The sequence below is a fragment of the Coregonus lavaretus genome, assembly GCF_964263955.1.
Source record: "Coregonus lavaretus genome assembly, chromosome: 22".
Lineage (NCBI taxonomy): Eukaryota > Metazoa > Chordata > Actinopteri > Salmoniformes > Salmonidae > Coregonus > Coregonus lavaretus.
Window position 1 is genome coordinate 29,493,590 of NC_140009.1, and position 17,160 is coordinate 29,510,749.

Below are 17,160 nucleotides of genomic sequence, written 5' to 3' on the forward strand. Positions count from 1 at the left end.
GGCGACGAATATGTAGTGAGGGCCAGCCAACAAGAGCGTACAGGTCACAATGGTGGGTAGTATATGGGGCTTTGGTGACAAAACGGATGGCACTGTGATAGACTACATCCAATTTGCTGAGTAGAGTGTTGGAGGCTATTTTGTAAATGACATCGCCGAAGTCAAGGATCGGTAGGATAGTCAGTTTTACGAGGGCATGTTTGGCAGCATGAGTGAAGGAGGCTTTGTTGCGAAATAGGAAGCCGATTCTAGATCTAACTTTTGATTGGAGATGCTTAATGTGAGTATGGAAGGAGAGTTTACAGTCTAACCAGACACCTATGTATTTGTAGTTGTCCACATACTCTAGGTCAGACCCGCCGAGAGTAGTGATTCTAGTCGGGTGGGCGGGTGCAAGCAGCGTTCGGTTGAAGAGCATGCATTTAGTTTTACTAGTGTTTAAGAGCAGTTGGAGGCTACGGAAGGAGTGTTGTATGGCGTTGAAGCTCGTTTGGAGGTTTGTTAACACAGTGTCCAATGAAGGGCCAGATGTATACAAAATGGTGTCGTCCGCATAGACGTCCAATTATGGCGTCTGTGAGCGCCAATTATGTGTATAAACCAATGATTCACTCAACAAAAATATAAATGCAACATGTAAAGTGTTGGTCCCATGTTTCATGAGCTGAAATAAAATATCCCAGAAATGTTCCATATGCACAAAAAGCTTATTTCTTTCAAATTTTGTGCACAAATTAGTTTACATCCCTGTGAGTGAGCATTTCTCCTTTGCCAAGGTAATCCATCCACCTGACAGGTATGGCATATCAAGAAGCTGATTAAAGAGCATGATCATTACACAGGTGCACCTTGTGTTGGGGACAATAAAAGGCCACTAGAATGTGCAGTTTTGTCTCACAACACAATGCCACAGATGTCTGTTTTGAGGGAGTGTGCAAATAGGATGCTGACTGCAGGAATGTCCACCAGAGCTGTTGGCAGAGAATTGAATGTTCATTTCTCTACCATAAGCTGCCTCCAATGTCGTTTTAGAGAATTTGGCAGTACGTCCAACCAGCCTCACAACCGCAGACCACGTGTAACCACGCCAGCCCAGGACCTCCACATCCGGCTTCTTCACCTGCGGGATGGTCTGAGACCAGCCACCCCGACAGCTGATGAAACTGAGCTCCCCAGTGGAAATCTATAGATTAGGCCCTAATTTATTTATTTAAATTGACTGATTTCCTTATACGAACTGTAACTCAGTAAAATCATAGAAATTGTAGCATGTTGCATTTATAATTTTGTTCAGTATAGATACAGTTTAATGGGTTGGGGGGCTTGGAAGGGTTTTTATTTATAACAAATATTAATTATTATTATATTAATTATTATTCTTATTTAAATTCTTAGTGGTATAGAATTAGGCAGACTAGCACAGTAGGTGGCGGCATACACCTTAAACGTTTGTTTGCGGACCGCCATAATTTCATAGAAGAAGAAGACGAAGTAGCAGCAGCTTTTCTAGCCGAGTAGATAAACAAACATATTATTTGGTTTGTATAACGATTAATGCAGATTTAATTAACTACCATATACGACTCAATTAGTGCTCATGTTGTTAAATTCAAATAATCAGTGTCCACAGCGCTGTTTCCCCGAAGAGTAGTTAGCTCATGTTGGAGATAGCTAGCTAGCTAACGTTGGTTATCTCGATATGGCGAGAACGAGGGAGCAACATGGCATGCAATGGTCGCAGGGTTAGCTAGCCAACTTACTTGGTTTCAAAGGTAAGTTCGATAGCTATCTAAGTACTAGCTAGAAGTGCGTTCATAATTTAACACGACGAACTCCGTTGAGCTGTAACGTTAACTAGCTAAAACATTCATTCACAATCAGTCAAGTTCGCCAGGTAGCTACGTTACAGTAGTGAGTTAGCAAGTAGTTAACGTTAGGACAGTAACATTATGCCATATGTGCATAGCAAAACTTTTCATTTTGTACATTCGCTAGCAACTAACGTTACACACAACATATAAGTTAGCAGTCATTCTAGCTTCAATATCTTTAATGTGGTATAGTGCAATACCTGCCAGCTGTGTGATGACATTTTGTGGTCCATACAATCTGGAATCTCTATATCTGTCAATTCGTTTGCTAGGCCTATGTTAAACCAATAGTCTTTACACTGATACTGAACTGTGTATGTCTCATGGCGTTTCTCTTCCAGTTTGGTAGCAGAAGACATCTGCCAGGCTGTAAGAAATTTGCAGTTTGGAATTTTGAGGCTAGGGATCTAGAATTTGAGACAAGTTCGACTGCAATCAGATCCACGCTTCGTCATGGCTTGGGCTCTGAAGTTGCCGCTCACTGATGAGGTGATTGAATCAGGTCTGGTCCAGGACTTTGATGCCAGTCTCTCTGGCATTGGACAAGAGCTTGGAGCTGGCGCGTACAGTATGAGGTATGAATCATAATTGGAAGTCTATTGAAATGTTAAAATGGCAAGACATACTACTTTGAACTTTCATAGAAATCTGTCTGTCAGTGAAAAAAAAAAAAAACTGCATTATTTGTCTTGAGGAGTAGCCTATTCAAGAGTAGACCCTATCATCTGTATCAGTTAGCCTATAATGAGTTGGTGGCCGTTGCTCTCTAGTAATTTGGCATTTTGCATGGTGTCGGGTGGTGCTGCTTTAATTGTCAGGAGTGTGTGTTTTCAGTTCAGCGAGAGCGTCAGCAAAGGAACCTATGAATAGTGAAGCTGTAAAGTACTGTGTGTTATAGAACACATGGAATGCATTTAGAATTGATCCTATTCTCAATGTTGCTAAATTGTCTCTCCTACACTATAGTTTACCGTTTGCCTACTATTTGTGTTGGTGGATAGGACAGCATCTCAAAATACTGTGTATGTCAAATGCAGTTAGTTTTTTGTGTTTGTTTTTTTTAAACACATCACACACACATTTTGTAGTGTTTTACAGAAAAAGCTTTTTTTTTGCCACAAATTCATGAGTTTGCCCGTTCATAGACTACCATTAGCACCTATTGACGATAGTATCTTCTGGCCGGGGGAGTTTTATTAAGAGCCCCGACGCTTGCTCTAAACGTTAACACGCATCGCTTGTACATAAGGAACATAAGGAATCAATCTTTCATATCAGGGAGAAATAAGACTAAACATTTTAAAAATATTCAATTACTACACACCTTTGTAGGGTTAGGGTTCCCACACGGCCATATTTTCATGTTAGTGTTTTTTTAACGGAGAACAGACGGAAGACAGTCGACTACCTGTGCTAATTAGCCATCTGTCTCCGAACACCTGTGTGTAAACAGAAGACGGACACCATGAACGTGTTGTCACTGGAAAATACTGTTGGCTTTAAGTGTTAAAACCGGTTAAAACACTGGACAGTAAGTGTAAATAATTTTGATGTGATATGAAAGTAAAGGGCTTTATGGTTCTAAAACCGTACTGCAATTGAGCTTCGATTCACGTTTAGATGTAGTATTTGCCTGTTTTGGTTGCCAGACCCAATTCGCCTCTAAACAGAACAAGGTCCTTGGACTATAATCTGTAAAGTTAGGCTCCTTTAGTCCATTATTGGGCTAGCATAGGCCTAACCTTCCATCAGTTCTCTCTTGAGGGTTGTTCTTATGCCAGAAAAGAGGAGGCCTTAATCTGTCAGTCTTGGGATTCTTCCTGCGTCAGGAACAGTTTTTGTGTAAGGGATACATCCCTCTCTTTCAGACTGCTCTTTTGTCAGTATTGTAAGTGTTCTGTTACATGATACTAAAGTGCCTGAAAAGTGCCTCATTGTCAGTGTAATTCTTATGTTGAGGGAGGATGAGATACCCAGGCTGCATAAGTATTCATCCCCCTTGGCATTTTTCCTATTTTGTTGCCTTACAACCTGGAATTAAAATGGATTTTTTGGGGGGTTTGTATCATTTGATTTACACAACATGCCTACCACTTTGAAGACGCAAAATATTTTTTTATTGTGAAATAAGACAAAAAAACAGAACTTGAGCATGCATAACTATTCACCCCCCCCCCCCCCCCAAAGTCAATACTTTGTAGAGCCACCTTTTGCAGCAATTACAGCTGCAAGTCTCTTGGGGTATGTCTCTATAAGCTTGGCACATCTAGCCACTGGGACTTTTGCCCATTCTTCAAGGCAAAACTGCTCCAGCTCCTTCAAGTTGGATGGGTTCCGCTGGTGTACAGAAATCTTTAAGTCATACCACAGATTCTCAATTGGATTGTGGTCTGGGCTTTGACTAGGCCATTCCAAGACATTTAAATGTTTCCCCTTAAACCACTCAAGTGTTGCTTTAGCAGTATGCTTAGGGTCCTGCTGGAAGGTGAACCTCCGTCCCAGTCTCAAATCTCTGGAAGACTGAAACAGGTTTCCCTCAAGAATTTCCCTGTATTTAGCGGCATCCATCATTCCTTCAATTCTGACCAGTTTCCCAGTCCCTGCCGATGGAAAAACATTCCCACAGCATGATGCTGCCACCACCATGCTTCACTGTGGGGATGATAATATTAATAATAATATGCCATTTAGCAGACGCTTTTATTCAAAGCGACTTAGTCATGTGTGCATACATTTTTTACGTATGGGTGGTCCCGGGGATCGAACCCACTACCCTGGCGTTACAAGCGCCATGCTCTACCAATTGAGCTACAGAGGACCACAGGATGGTGTTCTCGGGGTGATGAGAGGTGTTGGGTTTACGCCAGACAGTGTTTTCCTTGATGGCCAAAAAGCTCAATTTTAGTCTCATCTGACCAGAGTACCTTCTTCCATATGTTTCGGGAGTCTCCCACATGCCTTTTGGCAAATGCCAAACGTGTTTGCTTATTTTTGTCTTTAAGCAATGGCTTTTTTCTGGCCCCTCTTCCGTAAAGCCCAGTTCTGTGGAGTGTATGGCTTAAAGTGGTCCTATGGACAGATTCTCCAATCTCCGCTGTGGAGCTTTGCAGCTCCTTCAGGGTTATCTTTGGTCTCTTTGTTGCCTCTCTGATTAATGCCCTCCTTGCCTGGTCCGTGAGTTTTGGTGGGCGGCCATCTCTTGGCAGGTTTGTTGTGGTGCCATATTCTTTCAATTTTTTAATAATGGATTTAATGGTGCTCTGTGGGATGTTCAAAGTTTCAGATATTTTTTTTATAACCCAACCCTGATCTGTACTTCTCCACAACTTTGTCCCTGACCTGTTTGGAGAGCTCCTTGGTCTTCATGGTGCCGCTTGCTTGGTGGTGCCCTTTGCTTAGTGGTGTTGTAGACTCTGGGGCCTTTCAGAACAGGTGTGTATATATACTGAGCTCATGTGACAGATCATGTGACACTTAGATTGCACACAGGTGGACTTTATTTAACTAATTATGTGACTTCTAAAGGTAATTGGTTGCACCAGATCTTATTTAGGGGCTTCATAGCAAAGGGGGTGAATACATATGCACGCACCACTTTTCCGTTATTTATTCTTTAGACTTTTTTTAAACAAGTTATTTTTTTCATTCCACTTCACCAATTTGGACTATTTTGTGTATGTCCATTACATGAAATCCAAATAAAAATCAATTTAAATTACAGGTTGTAATGCAACAAAATAGGAAAAACGCCAAGGGGGGTGAATACTTTTGCAAGGCACTGTACCAAGGTAGTTGATTGTTTGGCACAGGTTTTTACTATCATTTGTAATGAACTGTGAAGAAAGAGTGTTATAAATCACTTGTCCTTTTCCAGTGGCTCCTAGTGAAATATTAATTTCATTACATTTATTGGGTGGGTACAGAATTTCCTCACGTTTTAATTTGATTTGGATTTTTTTTTTCTATTTTATGAGTTGAGCTCACCTTCTCAGTCTGTCTTGTATTCTGGAGGTACACGTTCTGTTGAGTTGTTGTTTCAGACAGTTCTTGATACTATGCCAATGTCAGGTGCTTGTAAAGGACCGTGGCTTGCCAGTTCATTGACCATGTTGTCTTGCGGTTCTTTCTCCAGCGACGTGCTGGCCCTCCCTATTTTTAAGCAGGAGGAGTCTAACCTGCCGCCTGACAGTGAGAACAAGATTCTTCCTTTCCAGTATGTTCTGTGTGCAGCTACCTCGCCTGCTATCAAACTGCATGATGAAACACTTACCTACCTCAACCAAGGTTAGCATCTGTCTGTTTTTCCATTTCCATTACATGCTTTTCTTGTGAATTTGATGCTAATTTAAAAGAAATAGCCAGACGATTGTGTGTATATGTGTATGTACATACAGTACCAGTCAAGTTTGGACACACCTACTCATTCAAGGGTTTTTCTTTATTTTTACTATTTTCTACATTTGTAGAATAATAGTGAAGACAATGAAACTATGAAATAACACATATGGAATCATGTAGTAACCAAAAAAGTGTTAAACAAATCAAAATATATTTTAGATTCTTCAAAGTAGCCACCCTTTGCCTTGATGACAGCTTTGCACACTCTTGGCATTCTCTCAACAAGCTTCACCCGGAATGCTTTTCTAACAGTCTTGAAGGAGTTCCCACATATGCTGAGCACTTGTTCGCTGCTTTTCCTTCACTCTGCGGTCTGACTCATCCCAAACCATCTCAATTGGGTTGAGGTTGGGTGATTGTGGAGGCCAGGTCATCTGATGCAGTACTCCATCACTCTCCTTCTTGGTCAAATAGCCCTTACACAGACTGGGGGTGTGTTTTGGGTCATTGTCCTGTTGAAAAACAAATGATAGTCCCACTAAGCGCAAACCAGATGGGATGGCGTATCACTGCAGAATGCTGTGGTAGCCATGCTGGTTAAGTGTGCCTTGAATTCTAAATAAATCACAGACAGTGTCACCAGCAAAGCACCCCCACACCATCACACCTCCTCCTCCATGATTCACGGTGGGAACCACACATGCGGAGATCATCCGTTCACCTACTCTGCGTCTCACAAAGACACAGCAGTTGGAACCAGAAATGTCAAATTTGGACTCATCAGACCAAAGGACACATTTCCAGCGGCCTAATGTCCTTTGCTCATGTTTCTTGGCCCAAGCAAGTCTCTTCTTATTGGTGTCCTTTAGTAGTGGTTTCTTTGCAGCAATTTCACCATGAAGGCCTGATTCACGCAGTCTCCTCTGAACAGTTGATGTTGAGATGTGTCTGTTACTTTAACTCTGTGAAACATTTATTTGGGCTGCAATCTGAGGTGCAGTTAACTCTAATTAACTTATCCTCTGCAGCAGAGGTAACTCTGGGTCTATTAGTTTCATCATAGCGCTTGATGGTTTTTGCGACTGCACTTGAAGAAACTTTCAAAGTTCTTGAAATTTTCCAGATTGACTGACCTTCATGTCTTAAAGTAATGATGGACTGTCGTTTCACTTTGCTTATTTGAGCTGTTCTTGCCATAATATGGACTTGGTCTTTTACCAAATAGGGCTATCTTCTGTATTCCACCCCTACCTTGTCACAACACAACTGATTGGCTCAAACGCATTAAGAAGGAAAGAAATTCCACAAATGAACTTTTAAGTAGGAACACTAGTTAATTGAAATGCATTCCAGGTGACTACCTCATGAAGCTGGTTGAGAGAATGCCAATATGGACTCATGTAGTAACCAAAAAAGTGTTAAACAAATCAAAATATATTTGAGATTCTTCAAATAGCCACCGTTTGTCTTGATGATGGCTTTGCACACTCTTGGCATTCTCTCAACCAGCTTCATGAGGTAGTTACCTGGAATGCATTTCAATTAAAAGTTAATTTGTGGAATTTCTTTCCTTCTTAATGCGTTTGAGCCAATCAGTTGGGTTGTGGCAACAGTTACAGTTATGAAGGATGCCTGTATCCTTGTAGTGACAGGGTGTATTGATACCCCATCCAAAGTGTAATAACTTCACCATGCTCAAAGGGATTTTCAGTGTCTGCTTTTTTTTTTACCCATCTACCAATAGGTGCCCTTCTTTGCGAGGCATTGGAAAACCTCCCTGGTCTTTGTGGTTTAATCTTTGCTTGAAATTCACTGCTCGACTGAGGGACCTTACAGATAATTGTATGTGTGGGGTACAGAGATGCGGTAGTCATAAAAGAAATCATGTTAAACACTATTATTGCACACACAGTGAGTCTATGCAACTTATGTGACTTGTTAAGCACATGTTTACTCCTGAACTTATTTAGGCTTGCCATAACAAAGGGGTTGAATACTTATTGACTCAAGACATTTCAGCTTTTCATTTTAAATTAATTTGTAAAAATGTTTAATTTCACTTTGACATGATGTGGTATTGTGTGTAGGCCAGTGACGACAAAATCTAAATTGAATCCATTTTAAATTCAGGCTGTAACACAACAAAATGTGGGAAGTCAAAGGGTGTGAATACTTTCTGAAGGCACTGTGTGTGTCCTATCCTATCTATCTAAAGATTATGTTTCGATTTCAGGACAGTCTTATGAAATTCGAATGCTTGACAATCGGAAATTGGGTGAACTCCCAGAAATCACTGGCAAAATGGTGAAGGTAAGATTAACAAGAACACTGAGTCATGACCATAGGCATGAGAGTGAGTGATTGCATTGGCCTGTTCCAATGACAATTTCCCATGTGGTCTATCAGTAGTGCAGGTACTTCCTGGTTCCTCAGTGATGTTTCTGTGTGTCCCCAGAGCATAATCCGAGTAGTCTTCCATGACCGGCGTCTTCAGTACACAGAGCACCAGCAGCTGGAGGGCTGGCGCTGGAACAGGCCTGGGGACCGCATCCTCGACCTGGGTAAGCTCTCTGTCTGGGATGGGTGGTGGCCTTCTCTGAATGAAGAAGGATAGGATGGGGCTGCTTTTAAGACTTTATCTGCTGTGGCACTGACATAGCTTAAATTTAACACTGAGTTGGATCTTAAGTGAAAGAAATGATGGTTGACAACAGGCTGCATAACATAGACTGAGTGCTCACACAATCCTTCTGATAACTTGTCTTATGTTGCTCCATTGTAGATATCCCCATGTCAGTTGGCATGGTCGACCCCAGGGCTAACCCTACTCAGCTTAACACTGTGGAGTTCCTGTGGGACCCTTCAAAAAGAACCTCGGTTTTTATCCAGGTAGCATGATAAACACAACCACATGGTTTTTTCATAATGCTGGTCGTAGCTTATCTTCTAACATCAGTCCAAGGCTATCTGAATGGAATGGAAACAAATGGTTTTCAAGCCAAATAGAGTTCGCTCTGTGTTTGTACTGAATAAAACAATTAATAGTGTTGTACTATATGACAACTTTAGCAAAATCCTCCAGTTTTCAAATAGTCCTGCCAATTCCTTGTTTTAGGTTCACTGCATCAGCACAGAGTTCACCATGCGGAAGCACGGGGGAGAGAAGGGCGTGCCTTTCCGCATCCAGATTGACACTTTCAAAGAGAACGATGGCGAAGAGTATACAGAGCACCTGCATTCTGCCAGCTGTCAGGTCAAAGTCTTCAAGGTGAGAGGAAAGTCTGACCAAAGACATTTACTGTTGCCATAAAAAGTCATTTGATCCTGGTCACGGTACTATCTATTATAAACATATCTTTACCTCACCTGTGGCAGCCTAAAGGTGCAGACAGGAAGCAGAAGACAGACCGAGAGAAGATGGAAAAGAGAGCGCCTCAGGAGAAGGAGAAATACCAGCCCTCGTACGAAACCACCATCCTAACAGAGGTTAGAGTCAGTGTGTTGAGTGAATGGGATGGAGGAAAATGTTGGATATAAGAGGATATGGAGAGAAAGATGTGGCAGCAGTCAGTATGAAGTCTAAGGAATGAAGAAACATGAACAAAAATTATGCTTAATTTAATATTTGTGTCAGTAATTCCATCATAATGCATAGAAATTCTGTACAACACAGGATTTCTTTCTGAAGTAAAAACTTACGTCTGGAGAGCTGGATTATGTAAAGAGCCTAGTTCCCTCCCTACTAGAATAACATAAATGTTCTCTTGCAGTGCTCTCCCTGGCCAGAGGTCACCTATGTAAATAACTCTCCATCGCCTGGCTTCAACAGCCCACACAACAGTTTTCCAGTGGCAGAGGGGTAGGGATCAGGACATAAACATTCAGCCTGCACTGAACCACACTGCTTGCATTACAAATAGTTTATTTTGTTTTATATGTACATTTATAAAAGATGGAGGATGCAATGTCTAATACACCTGTTCTTTGTTCTCTTTGGGAATTTCTGTCGGTTTTCCTTCTATTCCCAGAATGTCCATCCCAACCTTTTCTCATTCCTGTTCTCTGTCCCTCCCAGGAATGGATCCCCCAGTCACCAGCCAGAGCCAGTTGTTCAGGTGGCAGATGTAATTACCTGTGTCCCTTCCCTTTGTGTGTCCTAAACCCACCTATGGATCATAGTCTCCTACGCCATCCCTTCCCTTGTCATCAACCCCCACATCTACATGTTTAAAGTCCAGCTTTTTTCACATAACTGAAGTTGGCACATTGTGGTCATGCTTTAAGTTCACATTTGGCCTTTGCTTTTGGCAGCAGCACTAGTGAAATACTGTAGGAAAATATCTAGTGGGCTATTTAAACTAAAGTGAAAGAATGAGGGCTGAGGAAGACTGGCTGTGTAACTTACTTTGCAATCAGTACGTTATTTTATTTTCAAAGCAGCACACACTTTACATCATCCTGTTTTCACATGATAGGTGTCATTTATTTTACTCGTTCACCATTGATCACATTTGCATGTAGTCGAACATAACATTAACAAAATAATGAATATATATGACAAAACTGTTTTGTACTTTGCTTAATTGGTTTTCTGTCTGAAATGATTGACAACAGTTGGGAAAAGCAAAGGCTATGCATTGATAAGAAGATTTGATTTAGAATACCTGACAAATGTATAAGAACCTGCAGAATGAGAAATGTCATTTAAAAGAAATGTGGATAGGTCCATTTGCTTTCAACAGTTATATTATTTAGTGCAAACATTGTGAATTAGTGCAGTGCTCTTATTGAATTGTTCTTCTCTTGTGACTCCCTCTGTTTTCCCATTAATGGATACATAGAAACCCAGTTATTAATACATGGATAAAACATGCCCTTTTTTTGGGGGGTCCATCAAAGCAACCATTCAACTACTGTAGTAGACTGTCCTCCATAATCTGTATCACATGCATCCCCAATTATTAATATGGTGGATGGATGGAAACAGACCTTGAAATAAGCCTAGATAGCCATGTCCCTGGACATATCGGTTCAGTTTTATAAAGGGTGTGTGCACCTTTTCTCCCTTCTTTTTCCTGCATTATTATCCAATATAGATTGAAAGCTGTCTGACTGATACAATTGTAAGTTTCCAACATTTTCTAAACGTCTGACTCTGATTTAAGATGCAGACTTCACGGTTTAGACCGACTCAAACAGAATGTGGGAATGTGCAATATTCACTGATGTATAATATATCAACTTTAAATTATTGATTGCACTTATTAACCCTATTACTTGCCGTCTGATAATATGATAAGTATGTATCCAGTTGTTTTGGGTAGTTTGTAATAATTTGTAGGCAGCAACATCTACCTTAACTCTCCCTAAGGCCTGCTTGAATTTTTTACATAAATAAGTGGTGTTTGTGTCAAACGAATGTAATATTTGCCTGAGTGCCAGTCTGTTTGTGCCATCATGCAAACTCCTAGTCATTCATTCAGTTGGCTAGAGCACAAACAGATCTGGAACCAGGCTGCTGTAATACTCCCAATACTTGTACCAGCATTTATTACAATGCCTCTACATGATGTACGTAATAGTCATGTAACCATTGCATTTCAAAGTAGTTTTGAAATAAATGCAGCGCCAAGTGTATATAGCGATAGGATGTGCAGTGCATTCGGAAAGTATTCAGACCATTTCCACATTTTGTTACGTTACAGCCTTATTCTAAATGGTTTTTCCCCTCATCAATCTACACACAGGGCACAGACTCAGGGCTGGAATCCCTGCCAAAGGTGCTTTAACAAAGTACTGACTAAAGGGTCTGAATACTTATGTAAATGTGATATTTCAGTTGTGTAATGTTTTTGCTTTGTCATTATGGGGTATTGTGTGTAGATTGATGAGGGAAAAAATTATTATATTTAATCAATTTTAGAATAAAGCTGTAACATAACAAAATGTGGTGTAAGTCAAGGGGTCTGAATACTTTCTGAATGCACTGTATTTTGACAATAATGTCGCTGTTTGCACTGTCCAAATATCACCCCTTGTGTTTTACCCCCATTATAGACAGAAATACATTAGCAACGTTTTTGGGGGGGTTTGGGGAGGTTTTGAAATATGATGATACAATACAATTTTAAAATTGAGACATTCTGCCTTACAGTTGTCGTCCCATCTACTTACAAGAGACGGTGACAGTATCCATCAGGTATATATTAATTTATTTGATGGTTTCTAGTTTGAATGTCATTTTTTTTGCCTTTCAAAGCAAAAGTGGGATATTCAGGTAACTGCCAAAATAAAGGAAACGCCAACCTACAGCGTCTTAATAGGGCATTGTGCCACCACAAGCTAGAACAGCTTCAGTGCACCTTGGCATAGTTTCTACAAGTGTCTGGAACTCTATTGGAGGGATGCGACACTTCTTCCATGAGAAATTTCATCATGTGATGCGTTTTGTTGATGGTGGTGGAAAACGCTCTCAGGCGCCGCTCCTGAATCTCCCATAAGTGTTCAATTGAGTTCAAATCTGGTGACTGAGACACGCACACACACCCTTTAAACCCCTTATATTCCTTTGAGACCCCTCTTTCATAGTGAGATCTCTTCTTCTAGACATGGTAGCCAAAGTAATGGACATCTGGGCATTTTTATACATCACCCTAAGCATGATGGGATGTTAATTGCGTAATTAACTCAGGAACCACACCTGTGTGGAAGCACCTGCATTCAATATACTTTCTATCCCTCATTTACTCACGTGTTTCCGGTATTTTGGCAGTTACCTGTACATTGCACATACATCTTCTCTGAACAGGCTCCCAGCATATATGTTTGTGTGTGTGTAGAACAATTGAACAACGACAAAACAATATCATCTTTGTGTGTTTTTGTGCAAAAGTGGATGACTCCTACCGTGGTCTATGAGAATTTGAGTGTGTACTGTAAACTTCTTTGAAGTTGTATTCTATCTACTCTGACATTGTAATGGGTCTGTATTCCTCCATGTAGCATGTTCTGGGATGGGTTAGCTTAGAGAAACTGCTCATACCTGGCTGTATATATCTGACCTTAAAGTGGAATTGATTGTACACTTTTAAAACCAATCTAAAGTGAATTCACATCATTTTGATGGTTTTTGCTCCACCTGTCTCTCTCTTTTGGAATAAACAGAACCTGTTACCCGCGGCAACACCACAGGATGCACAGCAGTGGCTCCATAGAAGCCGCTTTTCACCGTTCTGTCGGCTCTTCACAAATTTCTCTGGTAGGAAGGTCAATATGTAATTTATTGCAGTGAATTTATATTCTCAACATTGTTGTCATGTCATGGAAGTCAGTCTAAAAGTATGCTGATTGTTCTGTGTTCCAGGGGCTGATCTGTTGAAGCTGACCAGGGAAGATGTCATTCAGATCTGTGGGCCGGCAGATGGTATTAGGCTCTTCAACGCATTGAAAGGACGGTAAGTCTTCTTCCTTACCACTACTTCCGTATTGCAGCATTCAAATGCCTATTGAATTTAATAAATACTGTTGTTTCTTATTTCGGTGTGTGTGTGTGTGTGTGTGTGCAGGGTGGTACGTCCCAGGCTGACAGTGTATGTGTGCCAGGAATCCCAGCAGGCTCGGGAACAGCAGCAGAAACACGAGAACAGAGACGCAGCTAGCAGCACTTTTTTCGGTATGCGTGTGTGTGTGTGTTATCTGAGTATACTAAACATTAAGAACACCTTCCTAATATTGAGCCTCAATTTGTTGGGGCATGGACTCGACACTGTATTGAATGCATTCCACAGGGATGCTGGCCTATGTTGACTCAATGCTTCCCACAGTTGTGTCAAGTTGTCTGGATGTCCTTTGGGGGTTGGACCTTTCTTGGTACACACGGGAAACTGTTGAGCGTGAAAAACCCAGCAGTGTTGCAGTTCTTGACACAAACTGGTGCGCCTGGCACCTACTACCATACTCCGTTCAAAGTCACTTAAATATTATGTCTTGCCCATTGACCCACTGAATGGCACACATACAAAATCCATGTCTCAATTGTCTCAAGGCTTAAAAATCATTATTTAACCTGTCTCCTCCCCTTCATCTACACTGATTTGAAGTGGACATCAATAAGGGGTCATATCTTTCACCTGGTCAGTCTGTCATGGAAAGAGCAGGTGTTCTTAATGTTTTGTATACTCAGTGTATAAAGCATTCATAACGCATGCTTACCTACTTGCTGATGGCGGTGCAATGTGTCATTTGGCATAATGCTAGCTCTCTGTTAGGGCATACCACACTGTTTCAAGTTGTATTAGTTATATGTACAGAATACACATGGTATACACCGTCCAACTAACTGCATACTTGCAGGTTCCTTCTCGACAATGCAACAATAAGAAATAATAAAAGATAAGAATACGAACATAAAGTAAATGGCTCAGTAGAATAGAATAAACATTTTAGCATAAGTATAATACAGGCACAATTTATAGTCCAATATTTACATGTTTTGGGGAAGGGGGGATTGGGGGGCAAGGTGCTATGATAATTATTGACAATATATTCCTGTACACCTGTCGTCTTCTGCAGTGTACCATGCCATCTACCTGGAGGACTTGACAGCAGTTGAGCTGACCGAGAAGATCGCTCAGCTATTCAACATCTCATCCAGACAGATCAGTCAGATCTTTAAACAGGGACCCACTGGTATACATGTCCTGGTCAGTGATGAGGTAAGGCTGTCTTTAGTCTACCTTTTGTGTGTCCGAAAAGGCACCCTATTCCTATGTTGTGCCCTAGTTTTGCTCAGACTCCCAAAAGTGGTGCACTACACAATAGGGTCTAATTTGAGACGCAGCCTTTGTCTCAGGCTCAGTCTGCCTTAAGGCTCTCCTAATGTATACAACGTTCCTGGCCTCTAAGATGGAATATCTCGTTTCTCACAGATGATTCAGAACTTCCAGGATGAAGTATGTTTTGTTTTGGACACAATGAAAGGTGAGTGCCATTCAATCATTTTCTTTTACCATAAATATTGTAGGGTGGAGAAGTGTGTGTGTGTTGTAGCTACGCTTGTAAAATCACCCTTCATGACATAGGCTCTTTCTTTATCGTCAGCCGAGACAAACGACGGCTACCACATCATCCTGAAATGAAGACTCTCTGGGGGATTGCCTAGCCCCCGCTCTCTCCTTACACCCTGCCAGCCCCTGATGTTCCTGGACCATGCTGAAGATGACCCGATCGTTTCACTCAACGATTCTCTAGGGGCTGCTCGCTACGGGGAACATTTGACTGAAGCACCTTGCCCATCCTCGATACCTTATTGTCTTTATTTTAAAGGATTGACACTTTCAGCTGCCATATTGATGCAACTCTCCAGACTCCTCCCCTAATAGAAACCCTTTTAAATGGTTGAATTTTCCTGCTTTGTTGCTCATGTGTTTGAAAAAGAGAATGGAAGACACCCTGCCACTGCTTCAGAATCAACGACTTTGCTGTACTGTTTTTAGAATTCAGTCTTGCATGGAAAGGGATACACAACAAGCGATGCAGAGTGCGTATACAGGGTGCCAGTGGTCTCCAGTCTTCATCTCCTACTACTAGGCTGCTGGACACCAAGGAGCCATTTTGTGAGGACCGTGGTGAGGACCGTGGTCATGGTTAAGTAGCTACAGCAACGAAGCTTGCACAGGAAATACAATCTTAACTGGGTTAAAGATAACCTAGGTTAAGACAAAAGGGTTCTAATATCCCGTAACTCTTTGCATAAATGCGGAAGCATTCTAGACAACGGGACCAGCAATTGTGAGCGAAAATGACTGGCGGCAGTACAGAAAGTTCGCCATTAAAGTGGAAAATAAACACAATCGTAGGGAATTTAGGCTAACTACTCAGCAAGCACATAGCATAACTGTTTTACTGCCGTTTTATTCATTTATAGGTTTTACAAATTATCTACAGCCATTACTTGATTACCTGACCGCTGGTCAAGTTTTCAATGCTAATACTGTGGAATCCAACAATGGCGCTGGTCCCATGAATTTGTTTATTTGGAATTATTACATTGTCCTAACCTGGATATCTTCAACCTAAAATCTTAATGATGTCATAATGGATAATGAAAGGGACACCAGCAGCATCTATGAAAACCCCTCTGTTCTCCCAGTGAGTGCTGTGCTCCTGTGAAAGCCCACAGTCTGTCAAGTTGTACCTGTGTCATCCTCTGTCCATCTGTGCAGCTTTTCTAGGCCTTTCAACACTGTCAAGACCGCATCAGTATACTGTTCTGTTCATCATGATATGGCCCTCCCCTTATTCATTAATCTGATTGACACACTTTGACCACACACCGTGGCAACCCCAACAACCTACTAGTCTCTGTCTTGCCCGCTATCCCTATTTATCATTGTACTGTATCAGTTTACAGTGTCATTACGATGGATTTGGACAGTTCACAAACTTTTGAGTAGATAGTTGTTTAGAAGGTATGAATTTTGAATCATGTTTTACTTTGACTGTTTTATAAACATAAACAGACTTGTGTTCCTACCTTATTTAGGGAAAAGCAGTCTGCATTGTTTTGGGATATTACCACTATGAAATATATATATATATATATATATATATATATATATATATATATATATATATATATATATATATATATATATATAATATAGTAGTGGGTTGTTTACTGTATGCCGAAGCTGCATGTGGAAAGCTAGAGTTGGTTCTCATTCAATAAGGTTCTACTGAACGCTAGATGTTGCCCACCTTTGCCCCTTGTCCAAGTCATCAGAACGATTAAACTACTTACCCAAACATTGCCCGTTTGTATTTTCCTCTGATGCCTAGCTTTGAGAAAATGTTTTAGAATGTTTTGTATTCCTTTATCCCTAAAGCTTTACTGTTCTCTATAAGCAGTTATTTTCAGCCTGTAAAGAATTGCAGAGTTAGAGGCAATCTG

The 17,160-nt window shown here is 41.0% G+C and overlaps 1 protein-coding gene across 3 annotated transcripts; it reads left to right on the plus strand.

Moving 5' to 3' along the window:
• Nucleotides 1-1,493: 1,493 nt before the first annotated feature.
• Nucleotides 1,494-16,813, plus strand: LOC311149429 (transcription factor CP2). 3 transcript variants are annotated; one of them, XM_084186624.1, is made up of 18 exons: nucleotides 1,494-1,772; nucleotides 2,213-2,446; nucleotides 6,004-6,155; nucleotides 8,443-8,519; nucleotides 8,665-8,770; nucleotides 8,992-9,098; nucleotides 9,325-9,477; nucleotides 9,585-9,695; nucleotides 9,980-10,068; nucleotides 10,285-10,333; nucleotides 11,306-11,332; nucleotides 12,364-12,408; nucleotides 13,374-13,467; nucleotides 13,573-13,663; nucleotides 13,775-13,881; nucleotides 14,781-14,923; nucleotides 15,137-15,188; nucleotides 15,309-16,813. In XM_084186624.1, exons 2-18 carry the CDS (start codon nucleotides 2,325-2,327, stop codon nucleotides 15,344-15,346), a joined length of 1,563 nt encoding a protein of 520 aa, XP_084042750.1. In that variant the 5' UTR covers nucleotides 1,494-1,772; nucleotides 2,213-2,324; the 3' UTR covers nucleotides 15,347-16,813. The 3 variants fall into 3 exon arrangements, with proteins under 3 accessions (XP_084042750.1, XP_084042751.1, XP_084042752.1); XM_084186625.1 differs by lacking the exon at nucleotides 11,306-11,332; XM_084186626.1 differs by lacking the exons at nucleotides 1,494-1,772; nucleotides 6,004-6,155 and having other exon boundaries at nucleotides 2,369-2,446.
• Nucleotides 16,814-17,160: the final 347 nt, after the last annotated feature.